The 22,899-nt window shown below is 47.8% G+C and overlaps 1 protein-coding gene across 2 annotated transcripts in view; it reads right to left on the minus strand.

The window, feature by feature from the left end:
* The window catches only part of IGF1R (insulin like growth factor 1 receptor), a 305,517-nt gene that overhangs the window by 247,148 nt on the left and 35,470 nt on the right, over positions 1–22,899 (minus strand). Inside the window, exon 2 of one of the 2 annotated variants that reach the window (XM_027067961.2) lies at positions 3,307–3,852. In XM_027067961.2, the coding sequence (XP_026923762.1) occupies positions 3,307–3,852 (546 nt within the window). Of the gene's footprint in view, positions 1–3,306; positions 3,853–22,899 lie in introns of those variants that run through there. The other variant, XM_027067962.2, reaches the window with a different exon arrangement.

Raw genomic sequence — 22,899 nt, forward strand, 5'->3', positions numbered from 1 at the left:
AGAAGCAGTATCTTCCTAGGAGGCCGGGGGTTGGGGGGGTGAGGGGGGGTGGGGGGGGAGGGGTGGTCACCAGGGCTGAAGGTCAGGGCCACAAGTTACATTTTTACAGAAGGGAGAACACCGTACATGACTTTTTAAGGGTCACTCTTTAGCAGTAACTCAAGCCTGCATAAAACCACTTCTCCAAATCATAGGACAACAGAGAAATCCTAAAGTGGGTGGAGAACCCACGAAGTAGTCATTTCCTTGATGGGGCTGTCTACGAAGCCGCCTGCCACCCACCGCCCAGTTAGGATACCTAAGAAGGAGCCGAAGGAAAAGCACCAAGTAAAAAGTGCGTATGAGCACTCTGTGATTGAGGGCTTCTCCGCGGTGTCACAAATTTCACACGCATCCCTGATTTGACGTAGCTCTCCAGACGCTCTCCCTGCTTCTGTGGGCAGCCCTGTGGAGAATAACTGAATGGGGTTCTTCCACACTTCACTGTTTTAAATGGGCATCTTAATGCTTACGTTGACTTCAAGGTAGACATTGTGTCCAGGCTCAACACCCTTCACCAGGCTCCTTGAATGACTCATAAGCATCCTCCTGGAGAGGGATATCACAGCACTGCAGTGCTCAGCCAGAGAGACGATGGGGGACAGAGAATGTATGGCCTTAGAAGGAGTGCTCTAAAACAGCACTCTCCAACAGAAAAGGAATGAGAACCACACCTGTCACTTCAAATGCTATAGTAGCCACATGACAAAGTAAAAAGAAACAGGTGTAATTAAGTTAATAACATGTTTTACGGACTCTAGTCTGTCCAAAATGTTATCATTTCAACAACAAAATATTAATAAGGAGATACCTTACTTTTTCTCCTGACCCTGCTACATCTTTGAAATCCAATGTATTTTACGCTTTGAGTGGGTCTCAGTTCGGCCCAGGCCACAGTTCAAGCCTGAATGAAGCCACATGTGGCTAGTGGCTACCACATCAGACAGCACAGGTCTGAAGGGAATCTATGTAAAGAGAGAGCTCTGATTCAATTAGAAAAACCTCTTAAGAAGCCTGCCCATGCATGCTGGAGTTTTCCTGAAACTCCCAGATGAAGAGAAGACAATTTCCTTGAATGCTGGTAGTAATTTTTCAATAAATACTCCCTTGTAAAATCTCAGAAAAACGTCAGCAGGACTGAGAACTGGCGGGGGAGAAGCCTGCAGGGTGCGGCCTTGGAGAAGCAGGTGTCCAGCCAACAGGCCTGTCAACATCAGCCATACCAGCACCAAGGCCCAATTTCTAACCCCCATTCTTTTTTCTGGTGCTTTTCCTTTTGTTTTTTGTTTTTTTTTTTTTAAATAGTCCAAGTGCCCTATGAGAAAGACAGGATCTATCCCAGATGAAGAAACTGAGGGCCAGGCAATTTAAATTACTTGCTCATTCCCGGTCCCAGCTACCAGACCTGGACCCAGAAACCAAGCCTCGCCTCTGCTCCAGGCTTCTTCAACAACCAGCTGGTCAGAAACAGCCAAAAATCCACAGTGAGGCCAAAGTAAATATCGACTGAATCACTGAACAAGTGCCCACCTAATGACTTTTTAAATAACACCTCCCTTTTGTACAGAGCTTATGAGTTTTCAAAGCAGTTTCGCACACATTTGGTCACCACCGAGGAATAATATGGGACTGCCCTAAGGAACATTCTAAAGGTGCCCAGCCATGGCCCAGAAGGCTCGTCCAAGGTCACCCAGGCCATTTACACCGCATCCAACATCTTCCCACTACACACGATGCCTCCCTTGCTGACGCCTTTTTCTTTTAAAATAAAATTTTAAAATGTCAAGACTACTTAAAAAGGTATTTTTGTTGTTTTCTCAAAACCAGTGGGTAACCTAATGATAGGGTACCGTTTTAATCAATCACAAATGTGACTTTAGCACAGGACCTTCTTCCAACCCTAGCCAACAGGGACTCTTCAGCGGCCTGATGGCGTTCTTGGCCATCCAAGGTCCTAGCTGAAGCCAGTGGGACCCCTTCCCTCATTAATCAAATGTTCATGTACACACTGATGGAATGATAGCAAAAAAGTGTGAGCTGGGTCAAAGAAACCATCCTTTTCCTGCTTCGACCCTGGAAGGGAAACAGAAACAACAGCTACCTGTGGGGTCTGGCCTTTATTTTGTTTATTTTATACACTTCATGGTTTAGGCGAGCCTACCAATTTGGGATTTCTTGGCTTTTCATGACTAGCTAGAATACATGAGCTCCTTGGGTCTTTAACTGGGCCAACAATTAAATAATAGCTATTTATAGCTACCACGCTGACTTCCAACCAGTGAGAGGAATCTTCCTGGCCAATATACCTAAACATTGCTAAAAGCAACACAGCAAAGGCCCAGAGTCACCTTCTAATACCAAACAACTTGGGTCTCAAGGTATTGATCACAATAATTCAAGAGTCTGGTTATACTCAGGCGTAAAACGGGCAGACTGCTGATGAACAAGAAGGTTCAGAATACCACCACCTGGACCAGAAGAGCAGTGGGCATATTTCAAAATTCTTCCACTGAGTGATTTCATAAGACCTGCACAACTCTTCAGGGGGCGAAAAAAAATATATAGAAAGAAAGGAAATGGAAGCACCGGGGTGTACAACTGTACTCACTACACAGCCACCTTCAAGTACAGCCTGAATGTGGGATTCCTGAAACCCGGTCCAGGGCTCTCGCACCATGGCCAGGTGCTCCATCATAAACCAGCAACACGTAAGCATCATAACATCACTGGGGACCAAGGAGGAAGTGGAGGTCACCATTTTCACAGGATGTGAATTGCATTAGCTCTTTACTTTTCCTTTCTTCAACCACATTCCAAGTATATTCATGCTAAGGAAGTCCCGCCATGCCAAAAGATCTCTTTTCGTGCAAAGGATGAACGAGTTGATCCCTAAGCAGTCCCTGACTGCCAGGGCGTAGGCCCTTCCAAACACAGCGGATCACCTTTCTCATCAGAAATCCAAAGCTGAAGGTCGGTGAGCAAGCTTCTAGCCCAGAAGGGTGGTGGATTATTTCTAGTACACGATTTGAATGGTCTTGATGGCAGCCATGCCACAGTCCCGCATCCCATGAGTTCCCGGATGCAAAAGGAAGCCAACCAAGACCCCCACCGGCACACGGCAGGCGGACGTGTCCTCAGTGCCACGTCACCGCACCCTCCCAGCAGAACCCCCGGCAGCACCCGTGCATTCCAAGAGGAGGAGGGCAAGGGAGAGAAGGAGGGGAAAGAGAAGCGGCACAGGGAAAGCCACATCAGTGCCATTCTTACTTTTCTGGCAGCGGTTGGTCGTCCAGCAGCGGTAGTTGTATTCATTGTTGATGGTCGTCTTCTCGCACAAGGGCTTCTCCTCCATCGTCCCCGGACACAGGTCCCCGCATTCCTTTGGGGGCTTGTTTCCCACGATGTAGTTATTAGACACCGCATCCAGGATGAGGGACCAGTCCACCGTGGAGAGGTAACAGAGGTCAGCATTTTTCTCAATCCTGATGGCCCCCCGGGTAATGTTCCTCAGATTGTAAAGCCCAATATCCTTGAGATTGGTCATCTCAAAGATGACCAGGGCGTAGTTGTAGAAGAGTTTCCAGCCGCGGATGACCGTGAGGTTCGGGAAGAGGTCCCCGAGGCTCTCGAGGCCGGCCACGCGGAACAGCAGCAAGTACTCGGTGATGACCGTGAGCTTGGGGAAGCGGTAGCTGCGGTAGTCCTCTGCCTTGGAGATGAGCAGGATGTGGAGGTAGCCCTCAATCACCGTGCAGTTCTCCAGGCGCCTCAGCTGCTGATAGTCGTTGCGGATATCGATGCCCGGCCCGCAGACTGGAAGGGAGACAAGAGGGCAAGGGCGGGACACGTCTGAGTCAAAAGGAAATCATTTGCAGAACTACTTCCCAACCCACAATATGGTCAGTTTTCAGGAAACCTATCTTATTATTGTTATCATTAAAGAAAGAAGACTCAGTTCTTCGCAGCAGACCAGCTTCAGGTATAGGGCCGCAGGCGGACTATCTGAGTCTCTAGTTGGTCAGCTGTCATTCGTGAAGCCTCTACTATGGGCAGGACGTTGTGCAACATACACGGCGACCATGGGGGATGCCGTCCCTGTCCCACTTATGTGTAAACCACAGTTCTGAGCCCGGGGTCGTACACGAGAAGCACATGCGGGAACCAAGGCTGCAGGCTCCGGAGCTGCCAGGCCGCTCACCCCCCACCCCTTCCACACAGCACCAGTGCCCAAAGTCTGAACAAACAGCTCAGCAGTCACATAACAACTTCCTACCACATCGAGCCTCAAGGACACCAAGCAGCAGTTGATACTAGAGAAGAGTCACCCTGACCTAGAAAGTAGGGTCACAAAGAAGCACATTCCCACAATTCTTGCTACCAACTGATGCGGGCCAGGTGGCCTTGTGTTCTTCCCTAATACTGCGTGAATGTAGATACAAAGGCTAATTTAACAGAAAGGCAAGAATGCACGGTTTCTATGAATAAAAGGGATATGCAATCCCAACTCTAATATTTTATGAATCAAGAATCAAGAAAGCAGGCTTCCCATAGGAAGGTGAAGCAACAGAATAGCCAAAAGACAGTAAAACTCATCCATGTCTCAACGTCCAAAGATAATCACTGTTAACAGTTCCTATGTCAGTGATCCTCTCTCTGTAAGGAATTTGATTAAGGTAAAGGAAATCAGGCAATAATACCACGTTTTCAAATACACTTCCTTCACTTAATATGAACATTTCACCAAATCAATAAATGTCCTTCTACGTTATCACTTTAAGGAGATAGTGATTCTAGGCTGTGAATATGCACCATGAGTTCTTTTATTTTTTAAAAAACCAATCCCGTACTGTTGGATATTTAGGTTATGTCCAATTTTTCCCACCATAAGGAACATTCCAGGGAACATTCTCGGCAGATATCCAAGACTATTTTCTTGAGATAAGTCCCTAGAAGTAGAATTGCTGGACCAAGGCATCTGCAGATTTGAAATGCTTTTGATAGAACAGCCTTGATATTGGAAACTTTTATTTTTAAAATTCTAAACACACACACACACACACACACACACACACACACACACACCTTGGTTAGTACCCTTTCTTAGGCTTTAATAATCACAAACCTTCCATTAAAGCTTCTCAGATAGAGTCAAGTTTTCTGACTGGTGTAATTCATTAATTTTTGGAGCACTCAACACATATGATGCTGTGGGAAGTGCAAAGAAGTGGTACCTGCCCTCTGAAGAGGTTCACGGCGAATGCCAAGAGCTAAGACCCACGACAAACAACTGTCGTATGTGGCAGAAGCTGGTCAGTGGTGTGTAGAGTGCAAGTCCACTCTAGATGTGAACCGAACTGGGCAGGACAGACAGCCTTGGAGCTACCCACAGAGAGGAGGTCCTTTCTGTGGCAGGGCTGAGGAAAGCCCTGTGCATGCCCTGACTCCTAGAGGATGGGTAGAACTTAAAACTGGGTATTAACATTCCAGAGGCCAGAGAAAAGCGAAAGCATATATACTCAAGGGACAGCAACACTGATGGCCAGGGATGTAGAGAAGAAACAAGTTTGGTAGAGTCCAAGTCACAAAAGGTCACACATGGGGATGGAAACTTTCGTCTCAGGAATGAGGCCCCTCTCAACACTCTCAAGTGGGAGAGAAGCCCAAGGGACACCTTTTTTTGGAGGATTAATCTGTGGTCAAGTGCAACACAGAATCAAAGTGGAGCAGCTGAGGGAAAAGGGAAGACCAGTCCAGTGGGGGACAGAACCATAGACAGGAACTGGACAGAGAAAGGCAGTCAGGGGGTGGGGTCCAGGGGACCCAAGAGCAGAGAAGCAGTCAAAGCTTGAGAACCTACAACTTGAAACCTCATTTGGTCCAGTTCCCCTCTTTTGCTGATGAGCAAAGGAAGCCTCTACAACAAAGAAGAAAATGGGAGAAACCAGGGCTCTGAGAACATCCCATGCTGGAAAAAGGCTGTGAGGGAAGCTTTGTTTCATTGTGTCTCATCTCACGTGATGCTCTCACGTGAGTACGGAGTACTTCACACTCCGTAATATCATCACCCCTTTGCACAGGTGACATATGTAAGATGCTGGCCCCTTCACAGCAAAGCTTGATACGTGGTTTCTGGATAGTCCCAGCTCCTAGTATTCTCACCAACTGGTTACCCCCAAACTCCTCCAGCTAAACTTCTGTCCCAGTCATGGTACCAAACAACTCTTTGCAAAGCCCCTGATGACATTATCAAAGCCAATAACAATTCCCTGTCCTAATCTTACTTGATCCTTCCAGTTATCTGACATTGCCTCCTTCTCGCGGCCTCTCTGATTCCACACACCCACTCACCACCCTGAGGTCCTACCTGACCTCTAAATGCTGGCCTCTGGCCTCAGCCTCCCCCCTCTCTGTCCTCTCACATGGACAGCTGGCTTCCTGTGCCACCCATACACTAGATGATTGTCAAATGCATGCCAGTGGCAGCTCCAGAGTCGCATGTCCATCTGCCTACTCAACATCTCCATTTAGGTGTCTGATAACACATTCCCTTCCTCCGACAAAATCTGCCTCCTGCACTCTCCTATCTGGGTCAGTGACACCCCATTTTCTGAATTGCTCGTGTCCAAAATCAAGGGCTCATTCCTGATTCCTCTCTCTCCCTTTACACTGTACAGATCCCATCCTCTTGGGCATTATGCTAACTGCCATGTCAGACGGAGAGACAAACGTTTAGTGTTCTCACATATACACAGAATCTAAAAAAAAGTGAAATTCACAGAAACGGAGTTAGAATGGTAGGTGTCAGGGGCCGGGAGGTGGGGGAAGTGGGGAGGTGTTGGTCAAACGGTACAAAGTCCTCGCTCTAAGATAAAGAAGACCTGGGGAGCTAAGGCACAGCTCAGTGACTGGAACTGACAACACTGTATTCCTGGAAGTTGTTAGGGGAGTAGATCGTAAATGTTATCTAGACACACACACACACTGTACACACAAATTATACTTATGTAAGAGGATGTGGAGGTGTTAGCAAACTTTATCATGGTAATCATTCTGTAATACATACACGTATCCAATCAGTACACTGTGCCCTTAAACTGATGTGTATTAATGTCAATATCTCAAAAAAAAAAAAAAAGCTGAAAAAACAAAACAAACAAACAAAAAACAACAGTCCTCTTGGCTCCAGCTTCCAAGCCTGTGGGAAGCTGGGATGTTCTTCCCACCATTACACCCCACCTCTTCTGTACACTGTTTCTCCATCGCCCCATTCACTCCCCTCCCCCCACCCCCGCCCCACCCAGGGCATGTCTGCCTTCCTCTGGTCTTCTTCTCATCCCAGGGTCTCCCCCACTGATCTGTCCCACTAGTGTCAGCTCCAGGAGGACAGAAGATTATTTTCTATTTCACCCACCACGACACCCCCAGTGCCTGAAGCAGTCCTTGATGTATGGTGGGCACACCATTAATTCACACGTAGAATGAATGGATTTCACTACATCTGTCCGTCTCCACTGCTCTAGCCCTGGTCTGAGCCACTGTCATCTCCAGCCTCATCTACACCTTCCCCACCATCCCGTCTCTGTCCCTATCTACTTCTATCTCAGCTGCCAGTATGTTCTTGCTTAGTACACTGTAGCTGCCCAGCGCCTTCCTTCCTTATCCCCTGCTGTCTGAAGTGTGTCCCCTGTCACACAGACAGCCCTCCACTCTCGTCCTGTCACCTCATCAGAGCTTTGCCCCAACACCCTAGCTTTGAGAATCCCCCCTAACTCTCTCCCCCCACCTCATTTCCCTATTTCACTATTTTTACAGCACTTTTCATGTCTGAAAAGTGTCAGGCCCTGAAAGGATGTATTTAGCTGAGTGATCACTGTCTATTACCCTCATGGAAATGAGAGGCTCTGTACAGTTTTCTGCCTGTCTCCCATGCCTAACATCCAGCATAACATACACGTCTGACATCCAGCAGCTTCGTAAAGATGTGCTGCCTGGCTGGGGGCCAAGGTGAGCCTAAGGTGGGATGGGGAGAACAAAGCATCTATCAGATAGGTGCCACTAGAATTCTCTCAAAATCAAGAAATGTCACCCAATGATAGTTTCAGGTCAGTGACTCAATACGCAAGTCTTCTTTGCTTTTGAACTATTCATTTTTTCCTAGGCCCGCCTAAAATTTTACATTCCTTCTATGCCGTTATAAACTAAGCCTATTAGTTTACTCTGAAATGATAAACAGAAGTTTTTAGAGAGGAGTACTTGGATGCGGTCTGGTTTTGCATTCAGCATGTGTTTGATCCTATCATAAGGTGTTAGGCAGCAATTAGTTTGCTATCATTTCGGGCAGACCAGAAAGCTCGGGACCCAGTGAAAGAGCATGAACCCTCATAACCAAAGTCTGCCAGAAGTTTATACTGCGATCAAAGACACTGGGAAAGAACTGGCTTTGCCGTGTAGACCACTCAGTTAATGAGCCATGATACAGAGCTGATATGGACAGATTCTTCAAATGAAAGAACTGTTTCCACACTGGACACTTTTCCCCCATTTATAGAAGAAAAGAAAAGGGGGGAAAAAAACAAGGAAGAAACTAACCACTTATTCCTGAAGAGAAGACAAGCCCAAGCCACAAAGTGCGAGGCAGGACCCAGCTACTGGGTGTTTTGGATTCCAGGAGCGACACTGTTCGCCTTTGGGGTATTTTGTGATAGGAACAGAAAAAGGAAAACCCAGCTGGGCCGGGAATGATAACACAGTGTCCAGAAGGCACAAGCCACAAACAGGAAAGAGAATGCAGCATACTTCATTGGGGCCGTGAAATAATACAAGCATTAAGGGAGTCAATATTCCACACAGCACACTAAGGAGAGACAGACACACCCTTGCTACTACTCACTGATGATTAAAAGGAAATTGCAAAACACTGTTTCTCCCTTTTCAAAGCAGCAGATATCCAAAAACACACACACACAAAAAAAACACAAAAAAACAACTCGACTTTACGAAAGGCATTGGAATGTGAGCTCTCAGGCTGGCCCCATAAAGAATAATCAAAGCTTATGGAAGTGAAAGCAAACAGGAAGCAGAGGGAAAGAACACTGTGGAAGGTAGGGGCAGCATGAACAGACCGCCAAGGCAGGAGCAGAGAGCACGGGGAGGGATGAGGAGGGGAGAGGCAGGGGTGGTCTGGTACCCCAGGCCAGGACCCTTTGGAGGGAGGCAGGCAAGCAGACAGGCAGGCGAGGACCTGGGGGGGTAGAAATCACTTCCCCCAAACTAAAATTTTAAATTAAGTCTTTTAGTTGAAAGAATACTGCTCCCCCAAAATTTCCTATGTATTTTTAAAACATCAAAGGGTAGAATTTCTGCTCTAGGGACCTAAGTGAACGACATAAACAAATGATACATATTTGGGAAACAAATCCCTAAGAACTGCTAATATAAGAAGGGTTAATAAAAAGCATCTGCCTGAGAAACCCCCCCTCCAAAAAAAGCTATGAATCTAAGTATGTGAAAGAGATAGAGGAGGAAATCAATGGCCACTTTGTGATGACCTAGAAAAAGAAAAATGGGATGACATTGGTCTGAGTCCCAAGTTCCATTTACCGGCTCCTACCCTCAAGGGGGCACATACCCTTCCTCAGCCTCATTCTCTTCACCTGCAAAATGGGCTGTTCATACCTACCCGAAGGAAGATGTCGTAAAGATCAGATAGGGCTTTCATGTTCCTGTGGCTGGCAAGGGGCTTTAGGCCATGTTACTACATAAATAAACATGAATAAAAAAAACATACACACTCCCCCATTTTGTTGCCCCAACCTAAATATGAACAACAAAGGGGAAAATGAACAAATCTGTTGATTAGCCTTCTGACACCAATTCCATTAAAGATGATCAGAGGTAGTTACCTAATTAAAATGTTTTCAACTCTGATCAACTCTTCTTTAAAAATATGGGGCAGTCTTGGGGCGCCTGGGTGGCGCAGTCGGTTGAGCGTCCGACTTCAGCCAGGTCACGATCTCGCGGTCCGTGAGTTCGAGCCCCATGTCGGGCTCTGGGCTGATCGCTCAGAGCCTGGAGCCTGTTTCCGATTCTGTGTCTCCCTCTCTCTCTACCCCTCCCCTGTTCATGCTCTGTCTCTCTCTGTCCTAAAAATAAGTAAACGTTGAAAAAAAAAATTAAAAATATGGGGCAGTCTTAGCTTGAAGGATTGGAAATAAAAGACATTGGGAAGCATAATTAGCCTCATTTTACTACAGGTCCACAGGCAGATAATGAGTAAAATGATCGTCAACCAGCTGTCATGTCTGGTTCTGGTGGTAAAAGCCCAACATGACAACCCCCCCCCCTTTTTTTTTCTTTTCAGACAGTGGCCCTGTATACAAGTTCTTTATATCCCTTAAAATGGGTTCTTTGGAATAACTTAGTACTATAAAAACTCTAGAGGCACCTGGGTGGCTCAGTTGGTTAAGTATCTGACTCTTGATTTCAGCTCAGGTCATGATCTCAGGGTTTGTGGGTTCGAGCCCCACATCAGGTTCTGTGCTGACAGTGCGGAGCCTGCTTGGGATTCTTTCTCTTACCCCCTCTCTCTGCCCCTCCCTTGCTCTCTGTCTCTCTCAAAATAAATAAATAAACTTAAAAAAAATCTCTAGACTCTGTGAAAGTCACACTGGTGTTAAGAGGCTAGGAGGGCATTCATGTCTAACTGAATTTTGTACAAAGGGGCTGAACAACCACCTCTCCAGCCAGTGGCAAATTAAATGAACTAAAAGTTTTAATAGGTCAGTGAACAGGGCTGCAGGACCACAAAGAAGGGGGCCCATGACTCCCCACCTCTGGGGAGGTCAGGAAGCCATCTCCGAGGAAGGGATCCCTGAAGATGGTCTGAAGAATGAGCAGGATCTTGCCAGGAAAGGCAGGGGGCCAGGGCACCAGTCACAGGGGGATGCACACACATGGAGGTGCCTGGGAACCCCCAGGAGTAGAGCCTGTGGACAGAGAAACAAGAGCAACTGCAGGGCAGAAGCCAGAAAGCAGTCTGAGATGAGCCGTTACGAGGTCAACTTGGTTTTGCAGGTAAGAACAGCCTTCAAAACCCTGAGCATTCATCACAACCACCTGGTGGGCTTGTTAACACACAGACGCAGGGACCCAAGAATTTGCATGTCTAATAAGTGCCCAGTGATGCTGAGCCTGCTGGTCTGGGCACTACCCTACGAGAACCACTGCCCTAGAAAGTAGTCCTGTAACCCCCCTCGTGCGTCACTACCCTCCCCACCCACTCACACATGCAATGTGGCACACGTAAAACCTGTGCACCTGCATTTCTTAATTCGATCCTCACTCTACCAGAAAATCCCCAAGCAACCCATAGAAACTGCACGAAGCACAGCAAAGCAGAAGGAAAATCAGGTGGAGACAGAGTGTCCTTAGCACCTCACGGTCCACCCTCGGCTGCTGAATCTGCAGCGCCTACTCCGGCTTGTCTCAGCACACCCTCCATGTGCTCAGGAAAGGGGTGGCATGGGTCTCTTTCCACCCACTCCCTCCCAGACTTCAATGAACCAAAATATCAGAAAGGGGGGTGGGGTGGGGGAGGAGAAACAATGTTGTGATAATAAACACTGTGGATACTGCAAAGTTTGTTATAGTAGAATTTTCTGTGTAAGTGTAAACAGACACAATTCACGTTAAGCCTTTTTATCTTCATGCCTCAAAGAGAATGTGTTTACACTGTATATGTACATTGATATCTTACACACGGCAAGCAGTCCTCACAACCTGACACATTCAATAACTACCCACAATCACAAGAATGTAAGGGATTGCATCGCGCAGGTGGCTTTCGGAACAGAAATTAAAAATTAAGTGTAATTTTCAACATGCAAATTGTCCTCCACTGCCCCACAGAAGAGCCATCTCTGTCATACATATAAACATAATCTAAAAACCCATTCACACATAAGACGTAGCCCTGAAGGCTCTGAACATTAACAGAGTGCGCTGGGCAAAGAATTCACAAAGCGGGCTGAGATGTTTACATCCTGCCTCTCTGATGAAGAAATGGAAACTTCACTGGGAAGTACTTCAAAGATTGGAGGGAACATAAGCCCCAGTGTCCCCATCACATAAAGCATCTGGAGCCACACAGGCTGGTGCAGAATAAAGCTGTATTTGCTCGAACAGAGGAACAACACCTATTTTCCTGGGTCTTCATGAGAACAACTTTGCTGCCTTGATGGGGATTCTAAACTCTTTTCTAATCTGAAAATATCAAAAGTCCAATATTCCAAGTCCTTATATTTTAAAACTTTTAAAAAAATGTTTATTTATTTGAGTGAGAGAGAGCGAGAGAGAGAGAAAAGACAAGCGGGGGAGGGGCAGAGAGAGAAGGGAAGAGAGAATCCCAAGCAGGCTCTGCACTGTTAGCACAGAACCCACGATGGGGCTCAAACTCATAAACCATGAGATTATGACCTGAGCTGAAGTCACAATTAACCAACTGAGCCACCCTGGTGCCCCCAAGTCCATATATATATATTTTTTTCAATTATTTTATGTTTATTTATTTTTGAGAGAGACAGAGACAGAGCATGAGCAAGGGAGGGCAGAGAGAGAGGGAGACACAGAATCAGAAGCAGGCTCCAGGCTCTGAGCTGTCAGAAGAGCGCCAACACAGGGCTCGAACTCACAGACCGTGAGATCATGACCTGAGCCAAAGTCGGACACTTAACTGACTGAACCACCCAGTGCCCCTATATCTATCTATCTATCTATCGATCTATCTATTTCTATATCTATCTCTATAGATATTCACATATCTCCAAAGATATTCACATATATTCATATATATGTGATTCATATATAGATATCTCTATAGATATAGAAATATCTATATAGAGATAAATAAACATTAAAATATCTATCTCTATCTCTATATATCTATCTCTATATAGATATCTCTATATCTATCTATCTCTATCTCTATAGAGATATCTCTAGATCTATCTTATCTCTATCTCTATAGAGATAGAGATAGATATTTTACAGATATCTCTATAGATACAGATATAAAGATATCTATATAGAGATAAATAAACATTAAAATATCTATCTATATCTATCTCTATCTCTATAGATAGGTATCTATCTATATCTATATCTTGATATCTATATCTATATAGATATCTATACCTAGATATAGATATCTATATCTACCTCTATCTCGAGATCTCTAGATCTATATAGAGATAGATCTCTATAGATAGATCTAGAGATATCTATATAGAGATAGATATAGATAGGTCTATCTATATCTCTATAGACATAGATATATATAGATATAGAGATATTTTAACGTTTATTTATTTTTGAGAGAGAGAGATGGTGTGTATGCACAAGGTGGGGGAGAGACAGAGAGAGAGGGAGACAGAGAATCTGAAGCAGGCTCTGGGCTCTGAGCTGTCAGCACAGAGCCCCATGCGGGGCTAAACCCATGAACCATGAGATCATGACCCAAGCCGAAGTCAAACACTTAACCAACTGAGCCACCCAGGCACTCCAAGTCCCTATATTTTAAAAGCACCTTGTAAGAGCCCAAATCGTCTGTAACTATTCCCAGTCCCAATGGCCGGTTGCCTTTTTGATGAAGCGGCACCCAAGGACGAGACTCCCTTGGGTATGCCCACCCACTACCCCCCACTCAGCCGCTCACGGGCCCTCGGAGGACACGCATCAGGCTTCACTGCCCGGCCTCCCCGGGGCAGCCTCCTCAACACAGGAGCTGCAGCCTGACCTGGAAAATATGTGCTCCTTCTGCCTCCTTTTCCCTTCTCTCTTGACTTTGGATTTTCTGCTCAGAACCAGGCTAACCTTCCAAATAAAAGTCGGCCCTGTGGCCCCCATCCTATCTCACGGGCTTTTATAGAACGTGTTACATCACTCCAGTTCACATCCTCATTTCAAAAATATTTTCCAATGTTCCAGTTACCTCAAGTGACCTGTACTGTTTCAATTAGGCAGTTATCTCGGCAAGCTGATTATGGGTGTACAAACCCCCCTCAACAGCTCCCTCTGTGCCGTGGTGCACTTCCTCATGGATGTGGTGCTGAAGGTCAGTCTCTTCAACTGTTGAGGCTTTTCACCTGATTTGGGGGCTTTGTCAGAGGGGAAGGGACCACCTGCCACTTGGCCTGAGGTCAGCCACTTCATCAGGTTTGGGACTAAGTTTATTTTTTCTTCCAACAAATACTAATAAGATGCCTACCGAGTGCTAATTCGTAACGTTCCAGGTACCCGGAAGTCAGCAGTGAACAGAATCGACACATTCCTGCCTTCGTGGAGCGGCCGGTCCCACTGAGCCCTAAAACCGTCCCAGTCCAAGTTCTCTAGGGCAGGCTCCCAGGCTCACCCGCGGCCGCCCTAACAAAGGGCACTGTGGGGCTTGATGCACTCAAACAGATGCCCCTGCTGGACGCCCACAGAGTCAGCTCACACCTACTACAAAGAGCCATCACACAAAACATGAGAGGATGCTGGGTCTCCAATGCCCAGACAGTCATCCTGGGACAAACGAGCCTAACTGAGGGCCACACACAGCAGGGGCTGCTGATGGCAGCACGGACCTCCTGGAGTTGGGGTGGCAGGGATTTAAGCAGGTGAGAAGAAAGGGAGGGAGAGGTCTGAAGGAAAGCAGGAAGAGGCAAGGCATGCCAGAGAAGGGCAAAGAAAGGCCTGGAACAGAAGGCACTAAAGAAGCCAAGAAGAAAACCCCAGCCGGATGTGTTACCTCAGAACTCTCAAAGCAACAGGAAGACCACGGAGGGGGTGCCTGGGTGGCTCAGTCAGTTAAGCGTCCTACTTCAGCTCAGGTCATGATCTCACAGTCCGTGGGTTTGAGCCCTACGTCGGGCTCTGTGCTGACAGCTCAGAGCCTGGAGCCTGCTTCAGATTCTGTGTCTCCCTCCCTCTCTCTCCTTCTCCCCTGCTCATGATCGATCTCTCTCTCTCTCTCTCTCTCAAAAATAAACAAACATTTAAAAAAAAAAAAAAGACCACAAAGGAGTCTGGGCATGGATATCATAAAAATAAGGAGTTTGGGAATGGTCATGCCGACAATGGTCAGTAACCAAAGTACAGAGAATTGCACACCCATCGTCCGTAGCAGCATTATTCCCAACAGCCAAAAGGAGGAAGCAACTCAAGTGTCCACTGATGGATGGATGGATGGATACACAAAATGTGGTCTATTCATACGCTGGAAACATGATTCAGCCTTAAAAAGGAAAGCAATTCTGGGATGCCTGCGTGGCTCAGTCAGTTGAGCGTCCGACTTTGGCTCAGGTCATGATCTCACAGTTCGTGAGTTTGAGCCCTGTGTCAGGCTCTGTGCTGACAGCTCCGAGCCTGGAGCCTGCTTCAGATTCTGCATCTCCCTCTCTCTCTGGCCCTCCCTCACTTGCTGTCTTTCCCTCTCCCTCCCTCCCTCCCTCCCTCTCTCTCTCAAAAATAAATAAGCATTAAAAAAAAAAAAAGAGGAAGGTAATTCTGACACAGGCTGCATGGGGATGAACCTCGAGGACATTCGGCTGAGTGAAATTAGCCAGTCACAAAGGTACAAATACTGTGCAATTCCACTACACACAGTAGTCAAATTCACAGAGACGGAGAGCAGAATGGTGCTTGCAGGGCAGGGGGAAGGGGCCTGGGGAGGGGTAGTTTAGTGGGTGCAGGGTTTCATGCTTTCGAGATGAAGAGAGTTCCGGAGGCGAGCTGTACAACGATGTGAATGTACTTAACGTGACGGTACACTTCAGCATGGCTAAGATGGCAAACTTTATGTTAAGTGTATTTTGCCACAATTTTTTAAGTATAAACGTTCACTGCATTCTATTCTGCCCCTCATGTGGGTCACAGAGGTGTAAAAAGGACAGCTAAAGGCAGGCCATGTAGCCCATCCAGCACCAAGGACCATAAAGAGCCCAGCAGGCAGGAAAACAGGCTCAGAGATGGGCTGGGCACTGAGAATGATGCCCCAGGCCAGGCATGGCTGTGGGGCTGAACTCAGCACAGCCAGAGACCTTGGGGCACAAACAGCGGGGCCTCAGGAAGAGTCAGGTGCAGACTCCCCAGGGAAATGGGCGCTGAGCATCCGAGGCAGGTGTAAGTAGTCCCATCGACAGGCGCCTGCCTGCACACACCTCTCTAGGGCGTGGGCAGAAACAAGCCACCGCCCTCTGCCACGGAGCCCGTGACTGACCCTCCCTATCTGCTAGGACCCATCGGCAGAATGCTCACTCCATTGCATCAGTTTTCTAACTTTGCCTGTGGCAGTTCACGTCTTACAGCCGGGTACATCTGTAGCTCCACGCAGCTCTGGCCTTCGGACAATGTGGCGGAGTAAGCCTGAGAAGGGGAATCACACTCCAGCCTGTCCTGTCCTCCCCACCCCCATACACAATCTCCTGCCATCCCTTAGGCCTTCATGCCCACTCCTGCAAAGGCCTTTGTACCTTCTATCACGTCTGTGTTTATTATTCTGCTCTAACACCTCCAGAGAGGTATTTTTTCCACTCTGTGCTTAGCCAAGCATCTGGAGGCCGACACATCCCTGACTCCTTCACTGAGGCATGCTGCAATTTTTACCAAGACCAGGTACCCTCTGCAGTGGGGATTTCTTCATCCACACCACGGGGGTGTCCACCCACCAGCCTGGACAGCGGCCCGTGGAAGCCACGCTCGGTGTCCTGGCAGGAGAGGGTGTCCTAAACCAGTGCCCTTCAAGACCTTGGCTCCCCAAAAAAGATCAGTTGAACATCTTTCACTCAATCCCACTCTGCTGCAGATAACAGCCCGAAACCCAGGTGACCTGGTCGTAACACTCCCCGCTCCACTCCAGCAGTATTATCAACCAAAGGCAGAATGAAAGAAACGTACTGCAGCAGACTGAAGCCATGGGTCATAAGCCTTAAACCATCACACGCCACAATGACTGGGATTTGGGGATTTTTCTTCTTCTTAGCATGAGGATTTTTTTAATTGGTAGATTGTGGGGACACTAAACTTTATCTACAGTGCCTTGTTAAAATCTCATCATATCCTTGCTGAGCTACATTTGAACAGCTGGGTGAATGTGCAGTTCACCCTCCAAGGTGCTGATTAATGAATGGCCCAAGGAAGGTCTCTGGTGGAAGGCCACAGGGCTCTTTCTGAGTCCTGTATGTTTCAACATTTTTATCAATTACTTGAACGACAGCACAGATCAAATGTTTATCCAATTCAAGGATGCCAAGTTTCCAGGGGAGATGGCAAATACATTGGATAACAGAGTCAAGAGCTAAAAAGATCAACAGATTGGAATTGCAATCGAGAGGAAATAATGTTATTTGGACACTGGGGTGCAAAAAAAAGAAATGCACAAATGTAGGAGGTGTGAAAAAGACTTAGGAGATTTAATTGGATATAATTTCTGCATGTGATGATGGGGTGTTGTGGCTGCCAAAAAAAAAAAAAAGTCAGGTGGTCTTAGACCGTATTAGGGGAGAGTGAGTACAGTAAGGAGCCAGAGGAGAGCCCCCTCAAACGGGTTTCTGTTTCCACCGTTTAAAAGAGATGAAACTAAATGGGAGGACATCCATGTGACAGCCCGGGAGGGGCAAGGACCAGAAATCCCTCTCACGGGGGATGGGAACACAGAACTCGGACCAGCACAGGGGGGAAGATTCAGGCTGCATCTGAGAACACGAAGTAGGATTTACTTGAAGTCAGGCAGGGCTGCCTAAGGAGGTAATAAAGATTTCTGTGGGCACCTCACAAGCCTGATTGCATTTACTGCTGGTAACTCTGTGGCTGTGTTATTCACCCTGTTTACAGCTGAGGACACAATGACTAAACAACCAAATGACCCACTGGGATCACTCTGTTACGGGGGGGACGGGGGCAGAGCTGGGGCTTAAATCTGAATTTCCTCCCACCAACCTGGAGCAGAAAATTCCTCTTCCGATGTACGGCCAGGCAGCAAGGATGCTACAGCCAGGTGCTTATGTGTGGGAGAGGGGCTCTCCAACACACGATATACCCCACGTGCCATCTGACCATTGTGGGCACTTCCTTAAGGGCTCTCAGGGTAGGCAGACACTTCTGTCAAGCCCAAAGCCCTGAGCCCTCACAGAAAGAAAGGAAGGAAACCTATAAAGAGCCTTACAGGTATCTCCACCCATATGTAAAGGGACAAGACATTGAGGGGGTTAGCTTCTCATTTCTGACTGCACGTTCCATCGAAAAAGCATATACCGTCACCATATGCTAATTCCACTGCAGAACGTCAAATTCTTTTTGTTGTTGTTGTTCACACACCATGGTGGGGGCGGGGGGACAGACAAGAAACACAGTCTCACCCAACTACAAGAACTCTTCCTGTACAGGTGATGTTTTCCTTGGCAGATGGAGACAGAGCTCACCAATCAGGAACTCGAGATTTCGACCCCATCAGACAAGTGCCCCTCATCGCTCCCCGTGTTCCCATGAAATCACAAACCCACCTTTATCTCAACTCTCAAATAGCTTTCCTTCCACACATCGCTCTTTGTAACAATTCTACTTAGAAACAGGTCAAACTTCCCTCCGCAAGTCATAGGGAAGTCGGCCCCCCTCAACCTTACCACAGACATTCTTTATTTGATGCTGGAATTCAGATCACACAAAGATGCCCTAATGTTAAGAGAGTTACCGGCCCAACGGAAAAATGTCTATCTTCTTCCACAGCAATTGAGAAGCTTTTTTTTTTCTTTACCAGTTCAGATTGAGAACAATGTACTCTCAACTTGGACGAGCACGAGCAACTCTTGCCTTTAAAGCAAACCACTTAGTGAGATGTGAGGGACAGAACGTGGCTACCAGCACCTGCACCCCGTCTCACCCGGGCCTTCCATTCAAGTGGGCTCAGGGGTGCCGGGGCCGGGGCACCACAGGTGGAAGTCCCACGGCAAGGGGGCACAGCCATGCTGCCGTCTCCCCTCACTCCAGGAAGGTGGCAGGTGCTCCCGAAGCTCCAGAGCGGTACGACCAGGGCACCGGAAACTGCTGTGGCTGATTCTCATTAGCGAAGGGGTGACACACGTGGCCTCTTGAGGGACTGTCATAGAGGATGAACGACACTGGCCTCGAATGGGTACCCGTGAACAAAAGAGGCAGTGGGAGTATCGCCCCTCTGATACTCTGATACTCCTCCAATTCGATTTCCCTGCCCCCTGACACCCCAGCATGTACTGTGATAACATGGTACCTCCGTGGAGACAAGAACAATTATACTAATAAAGCCTGGGTACGTAAAAGTGCAGCATCCAGTGCTCCTTGGTACCGGATTAACAGGCACGTTTCCAAGGTGCCCAGAGCAAAGACAGGTGCGATGGAGGCGCCCCACCTCGGTGCTTTCCCTCTTTAGGGTAACGCAGGGTGAGGCCTTGAAGACTTCTACCCTAGACAGCAGGCAAACACAGAAGACAGATGATCCTTCTGTCAGGGAACAAACAAACCCCTGCGAGGAAGAGCCGGCCCAGCTCAGTGGCACTCTGACAAGACTGGCCTCTGTTGTCAGCGCTGGGGAAGCAGCCGGCCACAGAGACCCGAGGATCGAGTCTGCAGCACCCTCCGTGTCCCACAGCTGGGGGCAGGGGCTTCTAAGCCATGCTCAGGAGCTCCATGGACCAGCTTTCCCAGGGATCTGCCGAGGAAACACGCCCAAAGTACGGGATTCAAACAGAGCTGTTTGCGAAGGGGGAGAAAAAGTCTACACAAAAAGCCTCAAGTCTCCACAATAAGGTAATAAATCCTGTCCCCCCCACATGCAGGCGACACCGCTTACACGCCGGGATAATGCTCACCTGCCCACGGCCAACACCACCTCTCTGCCTGCCGTCTGCTCTGCTCATCCTGGACCCAGACTTAGGGGTCTCCCAGTCACAGCACTGCTGGTGGGTAGTCGATCAAGGGGTGTGAAGAACAGTGTGTTCACGCGGATGCAGCAACAGGGCCGGAGGTCGGAGAGTGGGGTCTGCACATGCTCCGTGTGCCCCTCCATGCTCGCTATGGAGGCCGGCGCCTTGGCAAAGGGGACATGAGCCAAAGCCCTGGCAAAATGCAACGGCCCTGGAGATGAAGGGCTGTGGGTTCTCAGGTGGCTCGCTCACGCCCGCATCCCACCAGGCCTACCTCCCCCTGCATCCGCTAGTGCTCCGGAGCAAGATGCGTTTCTCCCTTCCCCACCATCTCCCCACACCATCAAGGCAGCAGCTCTCACTGTTGAAGGAAAACAACAAACTCAGGGTAACACTGAGTGCTTTCCATATTTAAATACTGGGGCCCATGACCAAGGAGAATATCTTAGGTAGATGCCGCAGGGGGCGGGGAAGATTTTGAAGGAAGGCTCTGATTCTTTGAGAAGAGATCCCTATTATGTTTATATTTCTAGCAGAGTTTAGTGCTAAACAGATGTTTTATCCAATGTTACTGGAGAGTCGCATTCTTGCGCTCATCTTCATTAAGGTTTCCAGGGCATCATAAACACGCTTCTCGTGACTGGAAAAATGTGAACTAGAACACTTTTAGTTTATCAGATTAGCAAAAAAGTTACAAATCTAATACCACCAAGCTTGAGTAGACACGGGACAATGTGAACAGCACATTTACAGCCATGTTTGGAGGGCAACATCGACCCCAATGTTCAACTGGGTCTCTGAAACCAGAGACCCAGTCACTAGCTCCTAGGGACCCAACCCTCACATGGCTGGGGAAGACAGACAAAAAGTATTCCCTAGAATCGTACGTATAAAATCAAAACTAGGAAACAACCTAAACGTCCATCTTTCAGAGAAGCTACAAGTCCTCCTTACAGTGATTAATACAGCGCGATTGAAAAGAACAGAGTATCAACATATAGATGATTTTTAAAAGCCCTTAGAGAAGAGAAGCCCGGTGAACACCACATTGGCCGGGTGAGGATAAGTGTCCCTGGCAGGGTGCTCCTTGGATGAGTTGTGACACAAGGGCATTCGACCTCTGGGTCTTCCTGCCCCAAACCCAGGATCCAGGTCCAACCACAGGAAAACCATCAGACAAACCCAATTTGAGGGACACTCTACACAAACCTGACCAGAGTGCTCCTCAAAACGGGCACAGCCACCAAGGAGTAGGAAAGTCTGAGAAACGGTCACCGACCAGAGGAGGGGACAGAGACGTGGAGACCAAATGTAACGCAGGATCCTGCATGGGATGCTGGGAAAGGAGAACACTGGACCCAAACCAGCGACGTCCAAAGCAAGTATGGGATGTAGGTAATTAAAAGTGAGGTAGTGATGTTAGTTCCTCAGTTGTGGTAAGTGCACCATGGATGGAGGGGAAACAGAGGCATGCAGGAACTCTGAACTGTCAAGGCAGCTCTTCTGCAAATCTAAAACTATTGTAATAGGAAAGGGTTATTTAAAACAGATAGATAGGGGCACCTGGGTGGTTCAGTCCATTAAGCACCCAACTTTGGCTCAGGTCATGATCTCGTGGTTCATGGGTTCGAGCCCCTCGTTGGGCTCTGTGCTGACAGCTCAGAGCCTGGAGCCTGCTTCAGATTCTGGGTCTCCCTCTCTCTCTCTGCCCGCCCCCCCCAACTCATGTTCTGTCTCTCTGTATTTCAAAAAATAAACAAGGGTTAAAAATATTATTTTTAAGAGGCAGAGAGGGCACCTGGGTGGCTCAGTCACTTCAGCGCCCAACTCTTGATTGTAGCTCAGGTCATGATTGTGGCTCAGGGCATGGGGTCCAGCCCCACGTTGGGCCCCGTGTTGAGCATGGAGCCTGCTTGGGATTCTCCTTCTCTCTCTCTCTCTCTCTCTCTCTCTCTCTCTCTCCCCCTCTCTCCCTGCTCATGTGTGCTCTCTCTCTAAAATAAAAAAAATTAAAAAATAAGAAAATTTTTAGAAAGTAATAAAAAAACAGAAACAGATAGACAGACTCAGGACAACAGGGATCCTATTTATGTCTTTTTTTTTTTTAATTATCTATACCACTCTGTGGCTGCTTCCCTCCTTACTCGCCAACCCCCTCCCCAGTATACACATGCACACAGGAGAAAGCATCTGGAAGGACATCGCTGAGCTGTCAGCAGTGATCACCTCTGAGGGCAGGGAGAGGACAGGTTACAGCAGTCACATTCTACTCTGTGACTGTGCCCTTTCCATTTTTACAAGGACCATACATTCATGTATTACTTGCACACTCAAAGCCGTTTTAAAAACAAAGCAGATCACTCTGCTACAGGAAGATATCCAAGATACATTACGTCGAAAAACCACAAATCGCACATTTATGTTTTAAAAAGACCGAGGACGCGACATTTTGCCATGTGTGGTGAATGTGGGCAAAGCTTACCTGTGGGAAGTAGGATGGAAGGAGGAAGAGTCCAAAGAAAGGAGGGCAGGAGGGGCTCGGCATGTTTGCATCTTACTGTGTGCATGTTTCACCAAGAGCACGTCTTTTTTATTACAATCATTATCAAAATGACAATGCATCCTCCCAGTTTGTTCCTGACTTGCTCCATCGCCTTGACCCCAAACCACACCCAACGGAGCCCACAAATGTTTTGCCATCCTGCTTGCAGGGCCATACCCCGGCCCCTGCCCACAGCCCCCTGGTGCCCCCCTTCCCCTCTCCCTCGCATGTTAGCTGGACTGCTGGGAACAGAATCTCTCCATCCAACAGGGTCTGTAAGGGACCAACAGTGCTCCCCACTGCAGTTTCCTGGCAGACTCACAGGAACGTGGTAACTGATCTCCATGATGGCAGGAAAGTATGGCAAGTTCCTAACGTGCCTCCTGA

Source organism: Acinonyx jubatus, chromosome B3 (genome assembly GCF_027475565.1).
Source record: "Acinonyx jubatus isolate Ajub_Pintada_27869175 chromosome B3, VMU_Ajub_asm_v1.0, whole genome shotgun sequence".
NCBI lineage: Eukaryota > Metazoa > Chordata > Mammalia > Carnivora > Felidae > Acinonyx > Acinonyx jubatus.